Source organism: Saccopteryx leptura, chromosome 2 (genome assembly GCF_036850995.1).
Source record: "Saccopteryx leptura isolate mSacLep1 chromosome 2, mSacLep1_pri_phased_curated, whole genome shotgun sequence".
NCBI lineage: Eukaryota > Metazoa > Chordata > Mammalia > Chiroptera > Emballonuridae > Saccopteryx > Saccopteryx leptura.
Genome location: NC_089504.1, coordinates 200,916,447 through 200,941,436, shown reverse-complemented (window position 1 = coordinate 200,941,436; position 24,990 = coordinate 200,916,447). Strand labels below are relative to the sequence as shown.

At 47.1% G+C, this 24,990-nt stretch overlaps 1 protein-coding gene across 1 annotated transcript in view; it reads right to left on the bottom strand.

The window, feature by feature from the left end:
* LOC136391769 (uncharacterized) overlaps positions 1-24,225 on the bottom strand; it is a 55,715-nt gene extending 31,490 nt beyond the window's left edge. The window contains exons 1-3 of the mRNA XM_066363586.1: positions 23,977-24,225; positions 23,213-23,352; positions 17,844-18,272 (exon numbers count right to left, since the gene is read on the bottom strand). Of these exons, the coding sequence (XP_066219683.1) occupies positions 17,844-18,272; positions 23,213-23,352; positions 23,977-24,225 (818 nt within the window). The remainder of the gene's footprint in view (positions 1-17,843; positions 18,273-23,212; positions 23,353-23,976) is intronic.
* Positions 24,226-24,990: the final 765 nt, after the last annotated feature.

Below are 24,990 nucleotides of genomic sequence, written 5' to 3'. Positions count from 1 at the left end.
CCCTCTCAATCTCCACAGGTTGACCTCAAACCACAAAGAGAGGGAGCCTATCTGGTGTGCCCCTGAACCCCTGTCTGGGTACATTCCCAGGTGCACAACACTGCCATGTCCATGCTCGGCCATCAGCCTTCCTGAGTCACATCACTTATAACATAATCCTAATCGCCCATCCTGCACTGGCCTCCAGCTCCTCCACTGTAGGGCTCCCTCTGAGAGCCTCTCCCCAAGCCTACTCTCTGCTTCTCTGGCCTCTTCCCTCAGACTCCGCATGCTTGAGACACGAAGGGCTCAGAGAGCTCCCATTTAACTGGGAGGGCCCTCCCCTAACCTGTGCTGCACTCTCACCACTGCCGGCACCCTGTCTGCCCTTTCCAAGCCAGTTGCCAAAAGAACTGTCCCCACATCCCCACTCTCTCCCAGACCCAAGGCCACCGGGCTTCTGCTCTCCCATGGAACTGAAACCATGCTAGCTAGAGCCACCAATGACTCCCGCCCAGCAGACCCAATGGGCTTATTAGTGACCTCTTTCTCTTTTGATGAAGTAGGTAACAGGCTCCTCCATGGCTACCGGGCTGTCTCTCCTGGTCTGCTCCCACTATCCATCTTCCCTGTCTCAGAGGCCTCTCCTTTCTCCACGTGCTCCATCTCTTCAGGACTAACACGACCCAGAATCACACTGTGCACCCTCCTCTTACTGCTCTTCACTGCCTCAATGCTCACCTCCCTGCCAGACTTCAGATCCCAAATCTTCCCCTCCTTCTCAGGCCTCTTCTCTGAAATCCAGATGCCTGAGACCTGGGGGTTCCTGAACCTCCTCCAGCACACCTCTCATGTCTGGCCCCTCCTTGACATGCACTGTTTCTCTCCCACCCTCACTGTCTCTCACCTAGTTGGCTGATAATTTCCTGCCTGCAGTCTCTCTCTTGGCCCACCGTCACATGATCACCAGCACTGCATAATCATTATCGTGGCTTTGCTTAAAAGCCCCTGTGGCTTCTCACAGCTTCTTGGCTGAAGCCTAAGTTCCTTGACATGGCATGCAAGGCCCCCACATGTTCCCCATCTCCCTGCCTGCTCCCTCAGAGTGGAAGACCGTGGGGTTTCCCCTGCTTATCACACATTTCCACACTCACGCTACTCTCCGTGAAGTCCCCAGGGTCACTGCCATTGGCTCTTGTAGGTTACGCACCCCAACTCTGGGTGCTCCATGGACATATACAGATGCCCACGAAAAATTGTTTTTCTAGGCCAGTGAATCAGAACCTTTGGTGAATAAATGAAAAGGCAGGAAGAAAACAACAGCAGTGTCACCTGCATTTATGGGTGTTGAAAATCTTTATTTTCTTGTTTAATCATCTCAATAAGCCTATGAAGGCTATTTTACAAATGTAGAAACTGACACTCAGAGAAGTTAATTAAGTTCCTCAAGGACACACAGCTAATAAATTAGAAAAAGATGCCCTTGACCCTAGGTAATTATGACTTCCAAGTCCATGCCCTTGCCTGGCTCTGTGTCTTCCCTCACTCCCCACCACTACACCCCCAAATCCCCAGTTCCTTCCTCAGTTTCATAAAAGTAAACTGAGGAAAAAAACAGCAAAAGGTGCAGATGAAGTGCTCGCTCTCTCCTTTCTCTGCCTGTGTAAGTCAGGAACCCCAGATTCTGAAAGCCTCCCTGACTCAGGATTTTGTATTGGTAAACTTTTTGAGTACACAGTGTTTCCCAAGTTCCATGATTTTAGGAAATACATGTATTCTCATTTTCAGACCTAAATCCTCATCTTTTAATCCTAAACTGCTCAAAAGGTCAGAGTGTCAATGAACCTGAAATTGGAGCTAAAGTATGGGTCCTGATGAAATGCATAAAAGAACAAGCCAACTGTTACACCCTTCTTCCCTCGGGATTTGTACCTTTTATAATGCAGTCACAATGACTTATAATTTTAAAATAATAATTATGAGAACATGGATTGAGATTTAGGCTTTCTTATTTTACAAAATATTTCTGCTTAAAACCCACTTCTGCTTAGAACTCAGTGACAAAAGGGCATTTTCCTCTTAACTGGCATTTTCATAATCTCCTTTCTCCAGCTGCTTATCTCTATTTCCAGACATGCATAACCTGTTGAGATATTAGACCTTCTGCTAAAACCCAGAAAGCTCTGTATAAAACCTTTATCTTCTCCATGAAGTAGATGACAGAAGTCGTGATTAAGACAAGATTAGTAAGGTTGTGGGGTAGATGGCCAGCTCTCTTCACAGAACACCTGACAATTAAGGGAAATGAAGATGGACTTAGACCCAATGAGAAGGGCCCCTCCCACAGGGCAGCCCCCTGCCCCCTTGTACAGTCAGGGAGAGGAAGCAGATGCTACAGGAGCCATAGGGCCTTTGCTATTGCATGGATGCCTAGAGCGAGAGCACCCATTCCAAATGCTCACAGTGCAATGCAGGGACTAGACATCAGTAGGGAAGGTGCATGGGCATTCACTTAATAGCACTTAAAACTCCTTCATCTGATCAGAACTTCATCATTTGTACTAGGTATAACTTCATGCCTGTCAGCTTTCCTTATTATCCTTTTCCCTCAGCAGAATGGAGGTGGGGGTGGGGGGTTGCACTTTAGCACACTAAAATCTCTGAGCTACAACAAGACTTAAAAAACAGGCTTAAGCCCTGGCCAGATGGCTCAGTGGTAGAGCGTCGGCCTGGCGTGCAGGAGTCCCAGGTTCAATTCCTGGCCAGGGCACACAGAAGCGCCCATCTGCTTCTCCACCCCTCCCCCTCTCCTTCCTCTCTGTCTCTCTCTTCCCCTCCTGCAGCCAAGGCTCCATTGGAGCAAAGTTGGCACGGGTGCTGAGGATGGCTCTGTGGCCTCTGCCTCAGGCGCTAGAATGCCTCTGGTTGCAACAGAGCGACACCCCAGATGGGCAGAGCATCGCCCCCTGGTGGTCATGCCGGGTGGATCCCGGTCAGGCGCATGCGGGAGTCTGTCTGCCTTCCTGTTTCCAACTTCAGAAAAATACCAAAAAAAAAAAAAAAAAAAAAAAAGAACAGGCTTAAGACTTCAAAGGTGCTAATATTAAATGTGGGTGTTTACTGTGTATTTGTTGAAAAAATGTAGATTATATCAAAATAGGTACAAATGAGTAAAACAACCAAACTGTGGTTGGAATTAAGTCGTGGCTGCAATGGAATGAAACCTAGAGCAGCAGACCCGCGCCTGGGCAGAGCATGTTAGTGCTTCCAGAACATTCCCACACCCACAAGTGTACCAGCCTCTCCCAGGCACTGGCCAGGGAGGAACACAGGCTGTGCCATCCCCCTGTGCAGAAGAGGACATCAACTCTTAGAGGTGTTAGATCAATGGGCCAGACCCACACCAGCTGATGAAGCAGAGAGCTGCAACTGGAATTCAGAGGAAGGCTTTTCTCCAATCTCAGCACCTACGCTCAATTTTGTGCAGCTTGGATAGGTGGGTGTTAGAATGATTTTACGCAAGTCTGGCTCAGAAAGTAAATAATTCTCTAGTTAAATACTTTTGAACAATGCTTAAAATAAAAATAAAACTGTAATACGATCATAGCTCATATTTACTGAGCATTTATTGTGTGCCTGAAACTAAGCCAAGGACTTGGCTTATATCAATTAGCTTATCACAACAACCTTTCTGGTGCCTGACAGTGAACCACTATTATCCCCATTTTACTGATAATGAAGCAAGGTCCAAAAATCTTAAGGAACTCATCCAAGAACCCTGGTCCATCTGATTGCAATGCCCACGCTTTTACCGGTACATTTCACAAGAGCAGAACACTAACCAGTCTCTCTTCCTAATGCTTCTACTGCCTGTGAAGGTAATTATCAACTATAGTTAGATTACAGTAACTAAAAGTTTTCAAGCATAATTAAATCCATAAGCCTCAAATACTCTTTTAACTTTTCACTATAATTAAACCAAATACTGTTTTACCTCTTATACCCAATACACCTTCTAGGAAATTAGCCAAAAGAAGTAAATTGGTGCCTGACCAGGCGGTGGCACAGTGGATAGAGTGTTGGACTGGAATACAGAGGACCCAGGCTCGAAACCCCAAGGTCATCAGCTTGAGTGTGGGCTTATCCGCCATCATGGGTTCACCAGCTTGAACGTGGGGTCACAGGCTTGAAGCCCAAGGTCGCTGGCTTGAGCAAGGGGTCACTCGCTCTGCTGTAGCCCCCTGGTCAAGGCACATATGAGAAAGCAATCAATGAACCACTAAGAAGCTGCAAAGAAGAATTGATGCTTCTCATCTGTCTCCCTTTCAGTCTGTCTGTACCTATCTATCCCTCTCTCCCTGTTACAGAAAAAAGAAGTAAATTGGTTAAAGTGTGTTGGTCAAATAAGCTTGTAAATAATGACATACATGTTTGCTCGCTTAAGTTTCCATTGGGTGTGGGGGACAGGCTGTAAGCAGGCAAGGTGGTTATAGCCTAAGGCTTAGTTTTAAGACTAAGCTTTTCCCCACACGCTTGACGAATTGCATGATGTGGGGTGGTGCACTCTCATGAGGAATCCCATTATGACTCAGATAAGTGACTCTGTATCAGAGACTTCCTTGTTTGTATATTAGATTAAAGGTTTTGATTTCAATACTATAAAGTGGAGCAGACTGGGAGCTTGCTCTCTCTCAGTTCCTGAGATTAGTGTTAGCAGGGAGAGCAGAGAAAGAGGAGAGCAGAGAGAGGCCACGTGGAGGAGAGGAGAAACAGCCAAGATGGTGGATTGCATAGGGAGAAGCCAGTTTGTGCAGAAAGAAGGAGATGGGGAACAGAGGTGAATAAGGCTGGTGCGCTAGAAACCTTTGATTCTAGAAAACTTGGATAAGTCAGTAGCTTTGTGAGCACTGAATGAGTGGGTTTTGGAGCCCAGTGTGTGTTTTTACTTGCCTGCCAGGTGCAAGCTAGGATTAAAGGTGATGGCCCATCAGGTTTTGGCTCTGTTGTTTCATTACTGACTGTCCGAATCCAATGCAAACCTGCATGGCTCAGACTGCTGTGATGGTGGCCCTGGCTACTGGCTTCACATTTGGTGTAGTCTGTGGCAGGATTTGGAATTCGGTATGGAGCCACCACCACTTTTGAGCGGTGGAGTAGAGGACTGGCTGCTGTTATGGTTCCCCATGACTGTCCTTTTGGGGACTGTACACTGGCTGATTTTTACAGCCATGCGTGAGGAAACCGAGAGCTCTGTGGAGGAGGCTACCCGAGACCTGCAAACTGAGCAGTGGAAGGAGCTGGAGCAAACGGAGAAAGAGATGCCAACTCTGGAGCTGAAGTAAACACCGGAGGCGGCCGACCTGGTTCACGAGATTCGCTTGGAGATACAGCAGCTGCTGGAGGAGGAATCACAGGTTCGTGAGTTGCAGCATGCCCTGGACATTGTGGAGAGCCAACCAGCAGCGGGTGGCCGGGGCTGAGGCTGGAGCTGGAGCTGCAAGGTCTGCAGAGAGGAAGGTGCCAGCAGCCTGGGATCTGAGCCCGGTAGTAGCTCAGGACTCAAGCCGGCAGAGAAAAGGAGATAGGGAACAGAGGTGAATAAGTCTGGTGAGGGAAAACCTTTGATTCTAGGAAACTCAGGATAAGTCAGTAGCTTTGTGAGCACTGAATGAGTGGGTTTTGGAGCCCAGTGTGTGTTTTTACTTGCCCACTGGGTGCAAGCTAGGATTAAAAATGATGGCCCACCACTTCTTGGCTCCATTGTTTCATTACCGTGTGTCCAAATCTAATGCGAACCTGCATGGGCCAGGCAGCTGTGATGGTGGCTGCGGCTACTGGCTTTACATTTGGCGTAGTCTGTGGCAGGATTCGATACAGATCGGTATGGAGCCACCACCACCTTTGAGCGGTGAAGTAGAGAACTGGCTGCTGTTATGGTTACCCATGGCTGTCCTTTTGAGGACCGTAGGCTGCCTGACTTTTACAGCCATGCGTGAGGAAACCAAGAGCTCTGTGGAAGAGGCTGCCCGGGACCTGCAAACCGAGCAGTGGAAGGAGCTGGAGCAAATGTGGGAGAAACAGATGCTGACCCTGGAGCTGGAGGAAGCAGCCAACCAGGTTTGCAAGATTCACCTGGAAATGGAGCAGCCACTAGAGAAGAAATTGCAGGTTCTTGAGTTGCAGCATGCCCTGGACGTTGTGGAGAGTCAGCAGCAGCAGGAGGCCAGGGCTGAGGCTGCAAGGCCTCCTGAGCAGAAGGCAGAGGCAGCCTGGGGTTCGAGCCCAGCGGTGGGAGCTGGCATTTCCAGTTCCTCTACTGAGGATGAGAAGACTGAAGATGCTGCCTGCAGTCTCTCCGGAAGATGAGAGCCCAGCAATAAGGAGTACCTGCTATGCCCCTGGTAGGTGTGCGATTTTGGGACACAGGGGTGGCTGCCATCATGCTCTCCGGAGCAGAGATGGAAATGCTGACTGCCAGTGCCACATGCTTCTCCTTGGGACAGTATAAGGGGGGTGGCTGAGGCCCCATGTGCGTAGCCTGATTCCTGGACTATGACCGACTGGAGTGGGCACTGGCTCCTTTGTTGGATGGACTTACGGATTTTGGACAATGTGAAATACCTTTGGGGGTGGGGGGCAGCTTTGCTGGAAGCACTTCCCTGCCCCGGGAAGCCTTTCAAACGGCTAGAAAGAAGGCCAAGGACATTTGTGCTTTTAGCAAAGTGCTCAGAGACTGGTGAAATGTACCTTTGTAATTGTTGAAATTGTATGATTTGTCATGTTGTTGTAATGTGTAATGTGCCTAATTTCCTTGTGCAAGAATACCTGTGCTTTAGACTGTAAGCAAGCAAAAGGGGTGGAATATCGGTCAAATAAGTTTATAAATACGATATATATGTTTGCTTGCTTATAGTTTGCATTGGGTGTGGGGGACAGGCTGTAAGCAGGCAGGATATTTGTAGCCTTGGGCTTAGTCTTAAGACTAAGCTTTTCCCACCCTTTTTGATGTAGGGTGGTCATGAGGAATCCCATAGGCCCATAAGTGACTTTGTATCAGAGACTTCCTTGTTTATATATTGCAGGAGTCAGGAAGCTATGGCTCGCGAGCCAGATGTGGCTCTTTTGATGGCTGCATCTGGCTCACAGACAAATCTTAAATAAAAAATAGTAATAGTCCTGGCCGGTTGGCTCAGTGGTAGAGCATCTGCCTGGCGTGCGGGGGACCCGGGTTCGATTCCCAGCCAGGGCACATAGGAGAAGCGCCCATTTGCTTCTCTACCCCCGCCCCTTCCTTCCTCTCTGTCTCTCTCTTCCCCTCCCGCAGCCAAGGCTCCATTGGAGCAAAGATGGCCCGGGCGCTGGGGATGGCTCCTTGGCCTCTGCCCCAGGCACTAGAGTGGCTCTGGTCACGGCAGAGCGTCGCCCCTGGTGGGCGTGCCGGGTGGATCCCGGTCGGGCGCATGCGGGAGTCTGTCTGACTGTCTCTCCCCGTTTCCAGCTTCAGAAAAATACAAAAAAAAAATAGTAATAACAATAAAAACATAAAACATTTTCATGTATTACAATCCAATCATTTCCTACTGTTCATGTTCATGGTTGCGGGTGGCTGGAGACAATCACAGCTGTCCTCTGGGACAACACCAAATTTTTATTGGATAATGCGTAATGTACATGGGTCGTTGTATGGCTCTCACAAAATTATATTTTAAAATATGCAGCGTTCATGGCTCTCTCAGCCAAAAAGTTTCCTGACCCCTGGTATATTGGATTAAAGGTTTTGGTTTCTATACTATAAAGTGGGGCAGACCAGGAGCTTGCTCTCTTGGTTCCTGAGATTAGCATTACAGAGGAGAGCAGAGAAAGGAGAGCAGAGAAAGGCCATGTGGAGGAGGCCAGGAGAAGCAGCCAAGATGGCAGAATGCTGAAAGAGAAGCCAGTTTGTGCAGAGTTCGTGCAGAGAGAAGGAGATGGGGAACAGTGGTGAATAAGGCTGGTAAGCTAGAAACCTTTGATTCTAGGAAACTCGGTAAGTCAGTGGCTTTGGGAGCCCTGAATGGAAAGGGAAGTGTTTTCCCACTAAGTGTATGTCTTGCCCACCAGGTGCAAGTTAGGATTAAAGCTAATGGCCCACCAGTTCTTGGCTCCACTGTTTCATTATCGTCTGTCTGAATCTAATGCGAACCTGCATTGGCCAGGCGGCTGTGATGGTTACCCGGCTACTGGCTTTACAAAGTGAAAGAGTTTAAATTAGTCACAAACTAGAGTTAATTTGTATAATCACAAGTAGCTATACTTCCCAGAGCATAATGTTAACGAAAGTAATACTCTACAATACAGATGTCTTCTATCAACTCAAATTAACAAACACCTATTTACCATATAACATGTGCTATTCTAGGTGGAAGGTGTTGGGCAGATAAAATATATTATGCTCACTTTGTTAAAGATGGCGCTGCCCACATGGAAGCCCGTCACCCAGGTGATATTAATGTGTGTTGGGGATAGGCTGTGGGTAGACAGGATCTTTGTAACCTGGGGCTTGGTTTTAGGACTAAGCCTTTCCCGCCCTTTTTGATGTAGGGTGGTGGAATCCCATTATACCTCAGATGGGTGACTTTGCATCAGAGACTTTCTTGTTTGTATATTAGATTAATGGTTTTGCTTTCTACACTATAAAGTGGGGCAGACCGGGAGCTTGCTCTTTCTCGGTTCCTGAGATTAGCATTAGAGGACAGAGCAGGTTGGAGAGCACAGTAAGGCCACGTGGAGGAGGCCAGAAGAGGCAGCCAAGATGGTGGAGTGCTGAAGGAGGAGCCAGTTTGTGCAGGGAGAAGGAAGGAGACGGGGAACAGAGGTGAATAAGTCTGGTGAGCTAGAAACCTTTGCTTCTAAGAAACTCGGATAAGTCAGTAGCTTTGTGAGAGCTGAATGAGTGGGTTTTGGAGCCCAGTGTGTGTTTTTACTTGCCTGCCGGGTGCAAGCTAGGATTAAAGCTAATGGTACACTAGTTCGTGGCTCTGTTGTTTCATTACCGTCTGTCCAAATCCAACGTGAACCTGCATGGGCCGGGCGGCTGTGATGGTGGCCCTGGTTACTGGCTTTACATAAGGGGATATAAAAGTAACAGACTCATGAATCTGTCCCCCCAAGAGGCACACTAATGGAGGCAAATCAGTAAATAAACGAATGTGATGCAAGAAAAGCAAAATAAAAACAAATTTAAGCTATACAGTATTGTGGATGGAAGAGGCACCACACGCTGACCCTGACAAGCTCAGAGAAAGCCTACACGGTGTCCTTACAGACTCAGGGACCCAAAGTAACCACACAGGATGGTATGAAATTGAAACTTTTTAACTAAAAGGGGTTTATAGTGGGTAGAAATGTCCTAGGGAGTTATTCTCTATCTGAACTAAGGTCAATGTTTGCTTTGAAGCCTGTCAGTTGCCTTTTGCATCTAAAATAGTGTACCTGATCACATGCCTTTGAGGTATGGAGGTAATCTTTTTCTGCCCCCTCAGGGCAGGCATTCCACCAGAGCAGGAACCAACAAACCCCTTCATTGTTATTATCATGTTAATTAACTTCCTATCTTGTGTCTCCCTGTGTAAAAGAAGTATATTAATTTTTACTTTTTATCCAATCCCAGAGATTTCCCTGCTTTGCTTTCTTCTGCCTCCCCAACCCCTTCCATCTTCCCCTTTGACTCTGATGTATAAAATAAGTGGCGAAATCGCCATTTTCTGGAGCACTTTCTCAATCTGCTTGAGACTCTGCTTTCGGGCAAAAGTCAGTTTGGCTCAAAAAAACGCATAAAAATTTTTACAGGTTTGGGAAGTTGTTTTTTTTTTTTAAGTTGACAGTATTATCTCAGAATAGGCTGTGATGAACTGGGAAGAACTGAGCTCTTACACTAAGAACACAGGTTACAATGTAACTTAACTGCAAGGCCAGATAAACTAGGATGCTGTTGGTCAAATAGTTTATAAATGGATATATATGTTTGGTTGCTTATAGTTTGCATTGTGTGTGTGTGTGGGGGGGGGGGTACAGGCTGTAAGCAGGCTGGATAGTTATAGCCTGAGGCTTAGTTTTAAGACTAAGATTTTCCCCACACCCTTGACTGATTGCATGATGTGGGGTGGTGCACTCTCATGAGGAATCCCATTATGCCTCAGATAAGTGACTTTGTATCAGAAACTTCCTTGTTTGTATATTGGATTAAAGGTTTTGATTGCTATACTATAAAGTGGGGCAGATGGGAGCTTGCTCTCTCTAGGTTCCTGCTATCACTATTGCAGGGGTCTCCCCAATCCCTTGCCCTTGGTGGGTGTTGGTCAAATAAGTTTTTAATATGATATATGTTTGTTCGCTTATAGTTTGCATTGGGTGTGGGGGACAGGCTGTAAACAGGCAGGGTGGTTATGGCCTGAGGCTTAGTTTTAAGATTAAGCTTTTCCCCACACCCTTGACTGATTGCATGGTGGGGTGGTACACTCTCATGAGGAATCCCATTATGCCTCAGATAAGTGACTTTGTATCAAAGACTTCTTTATTTGTATATTGGATTAAAGGTTTTGATTTCTACACTATAAAGTGGGGCAGACCGGGAGCTTGCTCTCTCTCAGTTCCTGAGATTAGCATTAGAGGAGAAAGCAGAGAAAGGAGAGCAGATAAAGGCCACGTGGAGAAGAAGAGAAGCAGCCAAGATGGTGGAGTGCTAAGGGAAAAGCCAGTTTGTGCAGTATTTGTACAGAGAGAAGGAGATGGAGAACAGAGGTGAATAATGCTGGTGAGCTAGAAACCTTTGATTCTAGGAAACTTGGATAAGTCAGTAGCTTTATGAGCACTGAATGAGTGGGTTTTGGAGCCCACTGTGTGTTTTTACTTGCCTGCCGGGTGCAAGCTAGGATTAATGCTTATGACCCACCAGTTCTTGGCTCCGTTGTTTCATTACCGACTGTCCGAATCCAATGTGAACCTGCATGTGAATGGCCACAATGGTGGGCCCTGGCCATACAGATGCTAAGGCTAGCTTGCATTTTCAGAGTGCAACCATACCCCAAACAGGATACTCTAACTGTTAAGAAAAAGTTGAAACCAAAAGTAACCTACAAGATCCTCCAAGTCTAATTAATCACTTTACAGAGGGGGAGATGGGACTACAGGAGAGGTCAAGTGAATAAATACTCAATAAATACATAGCAATTCATAAGCAGAGACCACATCTTGTCTCAGCGCCCTGGCTTATGTATCAATTTGTTCATTTAACAAACTGCATGGATTGTGTGCCAGGCACCAGTGAACAAAGCAACTGGGTCTGTGCCTTCAAGAAAACAGCAGTGAGGCCCTGGCCAGGTGGCTCAGCAGATAAAGTGTTGCCTGGGCACAATGAGGTCATGGGTTTGATCCCTGGTCAGGGCACATACAAGAAGCAATCAGTGAGTACACAACACAATGGAACAACTAGGTGGAACAATGAGTTCATGCTTCTCTCTCTCTCATTTACCCCCTCTCTCACTTATCCTTTCTCTCTTTCTCTCAATAAATGGGAAAATAGAAAGAAAGGTGTAAGGCCAGTAGCCACGGCCACTATCACAGCCACTTGGCCCATGTGGGTTTGCATTGGATTCGGACAGACGGTAATGAAACAATAGAGCCAAGAACTGGTGGGCCATTAGCTTTAATCCTAGCCTGCACCCAGCGGGCAAGAAATACACACAGTGGGAAAACACTTCCCTTTCCAGTCAGGGCTCCCAAAGCCACTGACTTATCCGAGTTTCCTAGAATCAAAGGTTTCTACCTCATCAGCCTTATTCACCTCTGTTCCCCATCTCCTTCTCTGTGCACAAACTGCACAAACTGGCTTCTCCTTCAGCACTCTGCCATCTTGGCTGCTTCTCCTCTGCAATGCTGATGGCAGGAACCCCAGAGAGAGCCCCCCCCCCATCCCCGTCTCCCTTATTTTATAGTGTAGAAATTAAAACCTTTAATCCAATATACAAATAAGGAAGTCTCTGATACAAAGCCACTTATCTGAGGCATAAATGGGATTCCTCATGAGAGTGTACCACCCCACATCATGCAATCAGTCAAGGGCGTGGGGAAAAGCTTAGTGTTAAGATCTTAGTATTAAAAGGGCGTAAAAGGCTTAGTCTTAAAACTAAGCCTTAGGCTATAATGACTTTGCTGGCTTAGAGCCTGTCTCCCACACCCAGTGCAAACTATAAGCAAGCAAACATATATATCATATTTACAAACTTATTTGACTGACAAAAGGAAAAAAGAAAGAGAGAAAGAGAGAGAAACCAGCAGATTAACCAGCAGCCCGATGGGGAAACTCCTCCTGCATCAGAAACAGGGAGTGCTTTGAGAAAAGACAAGAGAGCTTTTCTAAGATTGAGGTATTGGGGAGGGCTCTGGGGGAAGTCACATTTAAACTGAACCAAAGAGGATAAGCAAGAATGGACCAGGGATGAAGAACTGGGTGGGTGGCAGGGAGACAGGGGTGGATTCTATCTGAGGCAGGAAGAAGTTGATCAAGATCCAAGAACAGCTAGTATGGTCGGGGGGAGAGTGGCAGGAGATGAGAAGGGACAGGGAAGTGGAGAAACCCTAACTGTGTAACCAAACTGACGGCAACCACTCAGTCTGTGGGAATAACTGAAGTCTCTAAGATTAACTGAAACGTGGGAGCAGAGAATGTCAATTGTTGTGCAGGGCCCCAGAATCTGTCTCCAACATCACACATGTGCTCATTCAGGGACCCGGACACAGAAGAAAAAAGCCATGGAGGGGGGATTTTGTCATGGGCAAGTTGGTGGAAGTGGTGCCTGCCCCTCTGCGATGTACTGGCAATCTGCAGGTTCAGACATTACCTGTGTTGCGTCCAAAAGGCCCAAGCATTTCCCTAAAGAAAACCTCACTCTCCCAGGCCACATAAACAGTCTACCCTACCCAAGAAGCTGTAGACTAGATGAAAAATCCCTCTCAGGAAGTTAGGTAATTTTAAAGCATACTTCAGGGAAACAGCCTTCATTCAGAATCGAACTCTGGAAGCCAACAATAGAGTCACCTCCATATTGCCCAAGACAGGACTTCCTCAGTGCCAAGCTGTATGGGACCAGGGCCTGGGGTGGATCAGGGTCTTAAGAAGGGGAAGGTGGTAGGCAGGAGCAGGTAGGAAAGAGGTTAGGTACCTTGAGCTGCCAGCTATCGATCCCCGTAGGGGGCACATTCCTAGCCAGGTTGGTTTCTCATCATCACCCAGTTTCTTTACTAAACATCCCAAACATCACCACTTCCACCAACTTGCCCATGACAAAATCCCCCCTCCATGGCTTTTTTCTTCTGTGTCCGGGTCCCTGAATGAGCACACTTCTGATGCTTCTGAAGGTATTTAGCTCTGGCAAAAGTGGGAAAGCCACAGGGTGGGCTCTCCAGGCTGGCTCCTTCACCTCCCCCTCTTCCTCCCTTTTTGCAGTCACACTAGGTAAAACTGGTAGCTCTATGGGTATGAAAAGGCTAAATGACTCACTGCTTCATTATTTGTAAAAGGCAAAAGCTGGAAACTACCATGCTCATCAAGAACAGAACAGATGAACCAAATGTGATAGTTACTTAGCGGGAACAAAAGAACAGCTACACACACCATGTGTATCACTCTCACACACAAAGGGTATATACACTGTGTGATTCTACTTTGATAAAGTTTATAAGCAGGCAAAACTAATTTCTGGTTGCTTTGGGGAGGAGGAACATGACAGTAAAAGGAATATGAGGGGCATTTCTGGGGTGCCATGTTTTATTTCTCGACTTGGGTGGTTATTAGAGAGATGTGTTTACTTTGTGATAATTCATTAGGTTGTACACTTGTCTGTGTTTTCTGTATGACTGTGTATACATACGTACACACACACACACACAAACAGTTTTCAGCATCTTGGGAAAAGTAGGACTCTGGCTTTGCAGGCCAAACAGAGAATGCCCCTGGGAGACAATGGGAAAAGGTGACAAAGGTGACTGCACTGCGATAAAGCCTAAACGGCAGGGGTGAGGTGGCAGGAATTGGTGAGAGGCATGCAGTTTTTAGGGCTTACTCCCTTCTTCCTTTTTGTAACTGTTAATGACTCTGCATAATGTACTCCAAAGGGAAATGGGGCCAGTAAGGGAAAGGGTTGGAACTGGGCTGGCAGGGAAGAGGGAGGCAGCAGGAGCATTCTCAGCAGTGAGAGGACTAGGAGGAGAGGAGGCAGAGACAGAGAGAAGAAAAAGAAATCCTAAGTGCTCAGGGTGGGCAAGAAGAGCTCACCTGGGCTGGGGCTGCACTGGAGCGGGGAATCCCACCACTCAGCCCTTCTTGATTCCCCTCCCTGAGCCAACATTTGGTATACAACTGGATTAATGGTTTTATTGTACTGCTCTGCTGTGTGTGTGTGTGTGTGTGTGTGTGTGTGTGTGTGTGTGCACGCGCACGCACGAGTGCAGCCAAAGATTCTACATTCCCATTGTTTGGTATACAGTTTGCACTGGGTGGGGGGGAGAAAGGAGGACAAATAAATGACCGGATATAGCAGGGGGCGGGAACGTTTTTGGCTGAGAGAGCCATGAATGCCACATATTTTAAAATATAATTTTGTGGCCTGACCTGTGGTGGCGCAGTGGATAAAGCGTCGACCTGGAAATGCTGAGGTCGCCGGTTCAAAACCCTGGGTTTGTCTGGTCAAGGCACATATGGGAGTTGATGCTTCTAGCTCCTCCCCCTTCTTTCTCTCTGTCTCTCTCTCTCTCTCCTCTCTCTGTCTCTCTCTCTCCTCTCTAAAAATGAATAAATAAAATAAAATAAATATTTAAAAAAATATATATATAATTTTGGGTGAGCCATATAACGACCCGTGTACATTACGCATTATCCAATAAAAATTTGGTGTTGTCCTGGAGGACAGGTGTGATTGGTTCCAGCCACCCGCAACCATGAACATGAGCGATAGGAAATGAATGGGTTATATAATACATGAGAATGTTTTATATTTTTAATGTTATCATTTTTATTAAAGCTTTGTCTGTGAGCCAGATACAGCCATCAAAAGAGCCACATCTGGCTCGCAAGCCATAGGTTCCCGACCCCTGGGATACAGTATGTAATTAGACATAAGGTAGAAGGCTCTTTTCCTCAATACTTCAGAAATCTGTAATAACAGCTTAAATGGCCAAAAAATGTGGGAATGGCTACGTATCAAGAGTGGCATACTGTGCAGCTAGCAAAAATTACAAGCAACAGTAGCAAACACTTGGAGGGTGCTTTACAGTTTACTAAGAATTGTACCTCATTAATAAGTACAAATTGGTTGTTGAATAGTCATGGGGATGTAAATTACAGCATAGGGAATGTAGTCAATATATTAACAGCTATGTAAGGTATCAGATGAGTGTGAGAATTATCAGGATGCCCATTTAGTAAGTTCTGTAATGTCTCATCACTGGGCTGTACACCTGAAATTAATATATTGTATATCAACAATAACTGAAAAATTTAAAAAAATATATTTTTTAAAAGAGGAATGGCACCTCACCCTTGCCTGACACAGAATTATATGGACTTTGCTGCCACACTGAAATGTGAAATGACACATTAGCAACCATCTTGGCCCTGAAGGGGCCAAAAGATGAGATAGTGGACTAAGAAGTTTTCATGGAAAGGGTAGAGGAGGGTCAACATTTTCTTTTTCCATCTTTTCCAAGTGAGGGGGGGAGGAGGGGGATAGAGAGACAAACTCCTACATGCACCTCAACCAGAATCCACCCAGCAACCCTGACCTGGGCCAGTGCTCTGTCCATCTGGGGCCATGATCGCAACCAAGCTGTTTTTAACACCTGAGGCACCTGGGCTGATGTGCTTGAACCAACTGAGCCATGGCTGTGGGAGAAAGAGAGAGGAGAGGGAGGGGTGGAGAAACAGATGGTTATTTCTCCTGTGTGCCCTAACCAGGAATCAAACCTAGGACATTCGCACGCCAGGACAACGCTCTACTACTGAGCAAACCGGCCAGGGCAGGTTCCAGAGAGCTGGCAATTCTGAATGGCCTGTAGCTAATGTTTGGTTAGCTCTTTTTGTGTAAATAGCTGTGCTAATTTCACATGCTATATTTCCATTCACTTCCTCTTTCTATTGTTCCTTAGGGAAAAACTTGACTTTTAGCCACAATTTGATTCCAAGTTCTTTCAACAATCATTCACAAGTCTTGCTGTTGAGTGAAACCGCTCAAAAGCATGTTTGATGTTGGAAGGGGCCTCAGCTCATGTTCCAGTGTGGTTTTATTGATGCTCCTAACATCAATTATAAAACCGGACAGACTTTTCTATCTTCCTGCTTGCAACAGTGTTTTAAAGAAAGAAACAAACCAAAACCCCCCAAAAATACCTCCCTCCACCATGAGAAGCTGGGCCAAATGTTTAATGATTTATGAAAAACTTTAGCATGGACTCTTGAAACCTTGGCATTCCCTTCTTCCTCTAGCTGTTCCTATAGAAAGTATTGAATAGAAACTTTGTTTTGCAGTTTGTGACTGTCCCAAATGTAAATTCTCTGCAGACCATAATCTTTGCTGAGTGTTTCTGCACTGCTCTGGGTGGACTTCCTGCAAGCAATGACTACAATGACAGGATTACTGAAAACAATAAATCTCACAAACCACCCATCACATATCTTTTGCAGATGAAAGCAAGTACTTCTGGAAGATGACCAGCCCACAACAGTTAGGGCTTCCCCAAATCAGTTCTTAATTTTTTCACGTAAAAAGCCACTTTTAAAGGGCACTGGCTACCTTTACAATAGCAGAAATCCTTCAAGCAAAAAGTTTTGCGGGCAAGACATCAAGTTAGTGCCACATGTGGGTGGGGGGCTGACAGATGTGGGGGGCCCCACGCATAAGCAAAGGGGTCCCTTAGGGAACTATTCCCGCTCTCCAAATTATTTATAAGTCAGTGGCCAAAGTGCCAGCGGTGTTCAGAAAAATACTGAGTATGCTACTGGGGTCCCACGTTCTTCTCCAGGTACAGAGAGGGCAGGGACTCCGGGGACCTGAAGCTGGAGAGGTGGGCACATATGAGAACGTCAGAAGCCGGGACTTGGGGCCGGGAGTCACTTGCGGAGGCGGAAAGAGAGCCAATCCACCGCGAAGAGCAAGGGAGGCAAGCACTGCATTCTGCCCTCTTCAGCCGCCAGCCACCGCCACTGCCACCGCCAAGATGTAAACAAGGCACATGCACCTGCGGCCATGGCCACTGCCCCTTGAAAAGCAGTAACAGCAGAGGGCATCAGCGCCGCCAGGGAGTGGGTCCACCCCACAAGCTGTAGGCCGCGCCCCCCAACTTCACGCCACCTCCTCCCGCCCGTGGACCCCGCCCCCCAACCTTAGACCGCGCCCCCCCCAAACGTGCGCCACCTCCTCCCACCGCCTCCCGCCCGTGGGCCGCGCCCCCCAGCCACGCGCCCCCGCCCCTGGCCTGTAGGCCGCGCCCCCGGATCCGCGCGCCCCCCCACTTCCAGCTGCGCGCCATCGCCTCCCGCCCGGGGGCCTGCGCGCGACCCCGGAGCCGCCTGCCCTACCTAGATGCGACCATCTGGCCCTGGGCCGCAGGGACGCCTCACCTCCGCATGGTCTGCGCCCCACCCAGGGCAGGTGCTGGCGTGGAAGAGGTCTTTGTGCGGCCGGAGCGGAGATGCCTGGCTACAGTGTAGCCCTCACCCTGCCCAGTCAAAGACGGGGGCAGAGCCCGCGGTCCGTGTGCTACCGAAGCCCCCGCCCTCACTTTGCGGGGACCACCTCCGCGCCCCCCCCCCCCCAGGCCCGTGCTGCGCCCACCTGCGCTCTGCGGCTCCCGCGCCGCAGCTCATCGTCACTGGGCGGCTAGGGCTAGCACAGCGCACGCCTGAGAGTCGGTGCTCCACCCGCTCTGCGGGCTGCAGGAGGGGTCGCGCAGGGAACGCTGCCCTGCGCGCCCGAGGCTGCGGAAGCGAACAGGGTGGGAGGAGGTAGGACCGGCGCGGGCTGGCGATGGCTGCCGGGAAAGGGGACAGCGGAGGCGGCGAGGGGAGGGGACTGGGCGGGAGGCGCCTGGTGCGCGCGCAAGGCAGCCTTGGGCAGGGGCGGGGCTGGCTCCCGGAAGCGCAAGCGCTCCTGGGGACCTTGAGCAACTGCTCCCCTTGCTGCTTTGGGGAAACCACGGCCCTGCGGGAACTTGGGCTTGGTGACACTAGGCCCGTGCTTCTGTAAAGAAGGGCCAGTGCCATTCTGGAGGGAACAGAGAGCTTACGTCACCGTGACTGGAGCTGAAGATGTGTATCTGGGGATTTTTACTGGGGACCTTGAGCCCCCACCCCCCCAGGGTGTTGTCAAGTACCTGTACCTCAATTCCGCGGGTTTATGTAGAGACACCAAGTCCAGATTAATTTTGAAGAGTTTTATTAAAGGAGGATGTAAAGCCAGTAGCCACAGCCACCATCACAGCTGCCTGCCCCATGCAAGTTTGCATTAGATTTGGACCCATGGTAATGAAATATTGGAGCCAAGAACTAGTGGGCCATTAGCTTTACTCCTAGCTTAGACCTTGTGGGCAAGTAAAAACACACTCTGCATTCAGTGCTCATAAAGCTACTGACTTATCCGAGTTTCCTAGAATCAAAGGTTTCTAACCTCACCAACCTTATTCACCTCTATTCCCCATCTCCTTCTCTCTGCACAAACTCTGCACAAACTGGCTTCTCCTTCAGTACTCTGCCATCTTGGCTGCTTCTCCTTTCCTCCACGTGGTCTTTGCTCCTCCTAGAATGTAATCACTCTTCCTTTTAAAACCTTTTGGCAGGAAAGACCTCCCCCAACATATACTAATACAATCACGCCCATCCCAAGCAAGAAGGGCAATTAATACTATCACCTGGGCAACAGGCTTCCAAGTGGGCAGTGCCATCTTTAACAAAGTGAGTATAATATATTTTCTCTGCCCAACAGAGTAGATTTATTAAATATGCCGGCCACTTATGGCTGACATGGGGGAGTTACAATCCCAAATCAGGTGCCCAAAAAACATTTCGGGAGCTGTTTATATACCCTTGATCACACACGGGCAGGGAAGAGCATGACATCATGGCAAGAGCTTACAACATTTGTTTAGGGGTGTAAAGCCAGAAGCCAAGGCCAGGGCCACCATCACAGCCGCCCAGCCCATGCAGGTTCGCATTGGATTTGGACAGTCGGTAAAGAAACAATGGAGCCACAAACTGGTGGGCCATAGTCTTTAATCCTAGCTTGCACCCGGAAGGCAAGTAAAAACACACACTGGGCTCCAAAACCCAATCACATTCAGTGCTCACAAAGCCACTGACTTATCCGAGTTTCCTAGAATCAAAGGTTTCTAGCTCACCAGACTTATTCTCCTCAGTTCCCCATCTCCTTCCTTATCCCAGATACAAACTGTACACAAACTGGCATCTCACTCAGCACTCTGCCATCTTGGCTGCTTTTCCTGGCCTCCTCCACATGGCCTCCTTCTGTTGCTGGCTCTACTCTCTCTGCTCTCTCATGCTAACCTCAGGAACCAAGAGCACAAGCTCCCGCTCCGACCCCATTTTATAGTGTAGAAATCCAAACCCTTAATCCAATATACATAATAGGGAAGTCTCTAATACAAAGTCACTTCTCTGAGGCATGATTGGATTGTACCACCCCACATCAAAAAAGGGTGGTAAAGGCTTAATCCCAAAACCAAGACCCAGGCTACAAGGATTCTCAACACACATTAATATCACCTGGGCGACGGCCTCACGTGGGCAGCGCCTATTTTTAACAAAGTGAGCATAATACATTTTATCTGCCCAACAAGGGGATACACAGAAACATTAAGATGTTCAAGGTAACACAATCAAAGATGTTTACAAATCGTTTAGGGTTCATCTCCCCTCCTTTGCCTAGGTATGTTACTCTCAAGATTCCAGGAAGGGGGAGGAACTACAATCAATGTAGGGTGGTGTTGGGCAGATAAAATATATTATGCTCACTTTGTTAAAGATGGCACTGCCCAGGGCCTGACCTGTGGTGGCGCAGCGGATAAGGCGTCAACCTGGAAACACTGAGGTTGCTGGTTCAAAACCCTGGCTTGCCTGGTCAAGGCACATATAGGGGTTGATGCTTCCTGCTCTTCCCCCTTCTCTCTCTCTCTCTCTCTCTCTCCTCCCCCCCTCTAAAATGAATAAATAAAAAAAATAAAAAATAAAATAAAAAATAAAGATGGCACTGCCCACATGGAAGCCTGTTACCCAGGTGATATTAGTGTGTGTTGGGGGCGGGCTGTGGGCAGGCAGGATCCTTGTAGCCTGGGGCTTGGTTTTAGGACTAAGCCTTTCCCACCCTTTTTGATATGGGGTGGTGAAATCCCATCATGCCCCAGATAAGTGACTTTGTATTAGATACTTCCCTATTTTGTATACTGGATTAAAGGTTTGGATTTCTACACTATAAAATGGGGGCAGAACAGGAGCTTGCTCTCTCCATTCCTGAAATTAGCGTTAGAGAGCAGAGCAGAGAAAGGCCACGTGGAGGAGGCCAGGAGAAGCAGCCAAGATGACGGAGTGTTGAGTGAGAAGCCAGTTTGTGCAGAGTTTGTGCAGGGAGAAGGAAGGAGATAGGAAACAGAGGTCAATAAGTCTGGTGAGCTAGAAACCTTTGATTCTAGGAAACTCGGATAAGTCAGTAGCTTTGTGAGCACTGAATGAGTGGGTTTTGGAGCCCAGTGTGTGTTTTTACTTGCCTGCCAGTGCAAGCTAGGATTAAAGATGATGGCCCATCAGTTTTTGGCTCCATTGTTTCTTTACCGACTGTCCGAATCCAATGCAAACCTGCATGGGCCAGGCAGCTGTGATGGTGGTCATGGATACTGGCTTTATAGGTGGTATAAAGCCTGTCTCCCATTGAAAGAGAAGTTTCTCAGTTAACCTTTATTTTAGATTTAAAACTAAATGACCCATTGTTCTTGCAAGCCAGAAACTTCTACATTCTTCTCCCTCCTCTCCCCAAAGGATGGGACAGGAAAGCCTGACCTTTTCTCCTAGAATATCAATATTAATTTTTCAGCTTTTTGGTACCTTACTACAAAGGGTTCTGTAAGGCCAGGAGCCGCCATTGTGGCCATTCACATGCAGGTTCCCATTGGATTCGGGCAGACGACAAAGAAATGGCGGAGTCAGAGGATGGGGGGCCATCCTATTTATTGGTGTCTCACCAAGACAGGCAAACCACAAAAGAAGACAAGGGAAAAGCAGAAAACCAGCTTTTCCCATGAAGGGCAAGGGATCAGGGAAGCCCCTGCAATTGTGATAGCAGGAACTGAGTGAGCCAGCTCCTGGTCTGTCCCACTTTATAGTGTAGAAAACCAAAATCCCTTAATCCAATATACAAACAAGGAAGTCCCCAACACAAAGTCACCTATCCAAGGCACAATTGGATTCCTCATGAGAGTGCACCACCCAGATCATACAATCAGTCAAGGGTGTGGGGAAAAGCTCAGTCCCAAAACCAAACCCCAGGCTACAACAACCTGGCCTGCTTATAACCTGTCCCCCATACCCAATATAAGTCACAAGCGAGCAAACATATATATCATATTTACAAACTTATTTGACCAACAGTTTCCCAGATTCGTTTCTTAAGATCTGTAAGTCCCCTGAAATTCTATGCCAGATTTTGTATATAAAATAGTAGCATCTAGAGTGAGAGACCATAGCCTTTATTGGGTTAAAGATCTGTGTGACCCTTAACCCCACCCCAAACTATAAGGATGGATGGATTAAACTAGTAGTTCCTTAACTTTGCTTCAAGATAATCGCCCAGGGATCTTTTTTTGTAAGGCACCAAAAAGCTGCAAATAAATGTTGATATTCTAGGAAGAAAAGGTCAGGCTTTCCTGTCCTTTCCTTGGAAAATGGAGGAAAAGGAATGTAAAAGTCTCCTGACTTACTAGGATGACTAGGGTCATTTGGTTTTAAGTTCTCTGAAAGGATTAAGGTTAACTGAGAAACTTCTTCCTTTTCAATAGGAGGCAGAATTTACATACCACCTTGCATTGATTGTAGTTCCTCCCTTTCCTGGAATCTTGAGAGTAAAATACCTCTAGGCTAGTGAGGGAAGAGGAACCCTAAAAGATTTGTAAATATCTTTGATTGTGTTACCTTGAAAGTCTTAATGTTTCTGTGTTACCCTAGACCAGTGGTTCCCAACCCCTAGGCCGCAGACCGGTACCGGTCCATGGGCCATTTGGTACCAGTCCGCAGGGAAAGAATAAATAATTTACATTATTTCTGTTTTATTTATATTTAAGTCTAATTGATGTTTTATTTTTAAAAAGTGAACAGATTCCCTCTGTTACATTTGTCTAAGACTCACTCTTGATGGTTGTCTCTGTCACGTGATACATTTATCTGTCCCACCCTAAAGGCCAGTCCATGAAAATATTTTCTGACTTTAAACCGATCCGTGGCCCAAAAAAGGTTGGGGACCACTGCCCTAGACCAAGGGTAGTCAACCTTTTTATACTTACCGCCCACTTTTGTATCTCTGTTAGTAGTAAAATTTTCTAACTGCCCACCAGTTCCACAGTAATGGTGATTTATAAAGTAGGGAAGTAACTTTACTTTATAAAATTTATAAAGCAGAGTTACAGCAAGTTAAAGCATATAATAATAATTACTTACCAAGTACTTTATGTCAGATTTTTGCTAAGTTTGGCAGAATAAATCTTTATAAAACAACTTACTATAGTTAAATCTATCTTTTTGTTTATACTTTGGTTGCTCTGCTACTGCCCACCATGAAAGCTGGGATGCCCACTAATGGGCGATAGGGACCAGGTTGACTACCACTGCTCTAGACAAATGTTATAATCTTGTTAATGACTGTGCCATAATGTCATGCTCTCCCCCAGCCGCGTGTGATCAAGGGTATATAGGAAGCCCCTTGAACTATTTTAGGGACTGCATGATTTGGGCCTGCTGATGCCCTGTGTCAGCCATATGCAGACGGCATATTTAAAAATTCCTCCTTTAATAAAACTCTTCAAAATTTATCTGGACTGGGTGTCTCTATTTGGACTTGATGAAGTGAGGTATGGTGCCTTTCAGAATCTGGGGTGCAGTACTTTATAACATTTGGGGGCTCATCCCGGATCCAGTGTTTTGCGTCACCGGGTAGAGACACCCCGAATCGGATGGACTCTTTGCTGAATTGCACTGCCCCGCTTCAATCTTGTGAAGAAGCACGCCACCTGACACTTTTCAGGGCTCTCGGTCTTCCTGTGGGTCTGGACTGTTCTCCAGTAGACACCCTGTTGGGCAGATAAAATGTATTATGCTCACTTTGTTAAAGATTACGCTGCCCACGAGGAGGCTATCACCCAGGTGATATTAATGTGTGTTGAGAATCCTTGTAGCCTGGGGCTTGGTTTTGGGATTAAGCCTTTCCCACCCTTTTTGATGTGGGGTGGTACAATCCAATCATGCCTCAGAGAAGTGACTTTGTATTAGAGACTTCCCTATTTTGTATATTGGATTAAGGGTTTGGATTTCTACACTATAAAATGGGGACGGAACGAGAGTTTTCCCTCTTGGTTCCTGGGAGATTATCATTAGAAGAGAGAGCAGAGGAGAGCAGAGAAAGGCCACGTGGAGGAGGCCAGGAGAAGCAGCCAAGATGGTGGAGTGCTGAGTGAGATGCCAGTTTGTGCAGAGTTTGTATCTGGGATAAGGAAGGAGATGGGGAACTGAGGAGAATAAGTCTGGTGAGCTAGAAACCTTTGATTCCAGGAAACTCGGATAAATCAGTAGCTTTGTGAGCACTGAATGTGATTGGGTTTTGGAGCCCAGTGTGTGTTTTTACTTGCCCGCCGGGTGCAAGCTAGAATTAAAGACTATGGCCCACTAGTTTTTGGCTCCATTGTTTCTTTACCGACTCTCCGAATCCAGGGCGAACCTGCCAGAGCCGGGCTGCTCTGATGGTAGCCTTGGCCCTGGCCTTGGCTTCTGGCTTTACACACCCCCAGTTCCCAAATTCGACAATTTGGACTATTCAGCAGACAACTCGAGGAGGTAGGTAAAGCAACTCTTTTTGCTTTACTGAATTTTCTAGCTTTCCTCTGAACCCTTGCTTTTGCTTCTTTATGTTTGGAGGTACGGTGAAATAGATCAGACATGGTCAGCATGTTCGCTGTACGCTCTCCAAGACTGAGACGTTGGTGGAGAGTTTCTAGGTCCTGCCTTGGACTCTAGGGGATATCTGCTCATACTCTGGAGGGACATTAGTGAGAACTGAGTGAACCAGATCCACCAGTTCTGCCTCAGGCCTTCAGAGATGTCCAGTTCTCTAGAGAACTATTAGTAGGGACTTTGTTTGTGCTCTAGAAAGGTATAGTGGAGATTGGGTCTATCCAGGATTAGTCAGTCTCGCATCGCACTGAATCAGTGGAGACTGAGCTAACCTGGATTGATTAATCTCGCCTTGGACTTCCAGAGAATTCTCTTTGTTTATTGAGATCTTAGTCTTTGTTTTAATGCTTATGTCTAAAACCCCTGAGCTGTGTGTGTGAATGGGGGTCTCTGGTGCCTAAGCCAAAGTTCTGGAAACATGGCTAGGAGAACACCTGAGAGGCCTGAGTGATTGGAGTGTGAATGGGGGTCTCTGGTGCCTAAGCTGAAGTTCTGGGAACGTGGCTGGGAGAACACCTGAGAAGCCCCTGAAAGTGGAATACCTTCCTTTGTCTATTGAGCTGTGTGAGTGAGTAATCTGTTTTGTCTCTTTGTTTGTCAAAAAATATCTCAAGTATAATTTTAATTGGAACAAGTAAAGTGTGCTCATTGAAATTTCTTGATTTTTAATTTGTGTATGTGAAGTCTTTGTTTAATGTGTAACTGTGTCTATTTCTAAGGCCTGAATTGAAGTTTTGCATGCAAAATTAGAAATTTCTGGG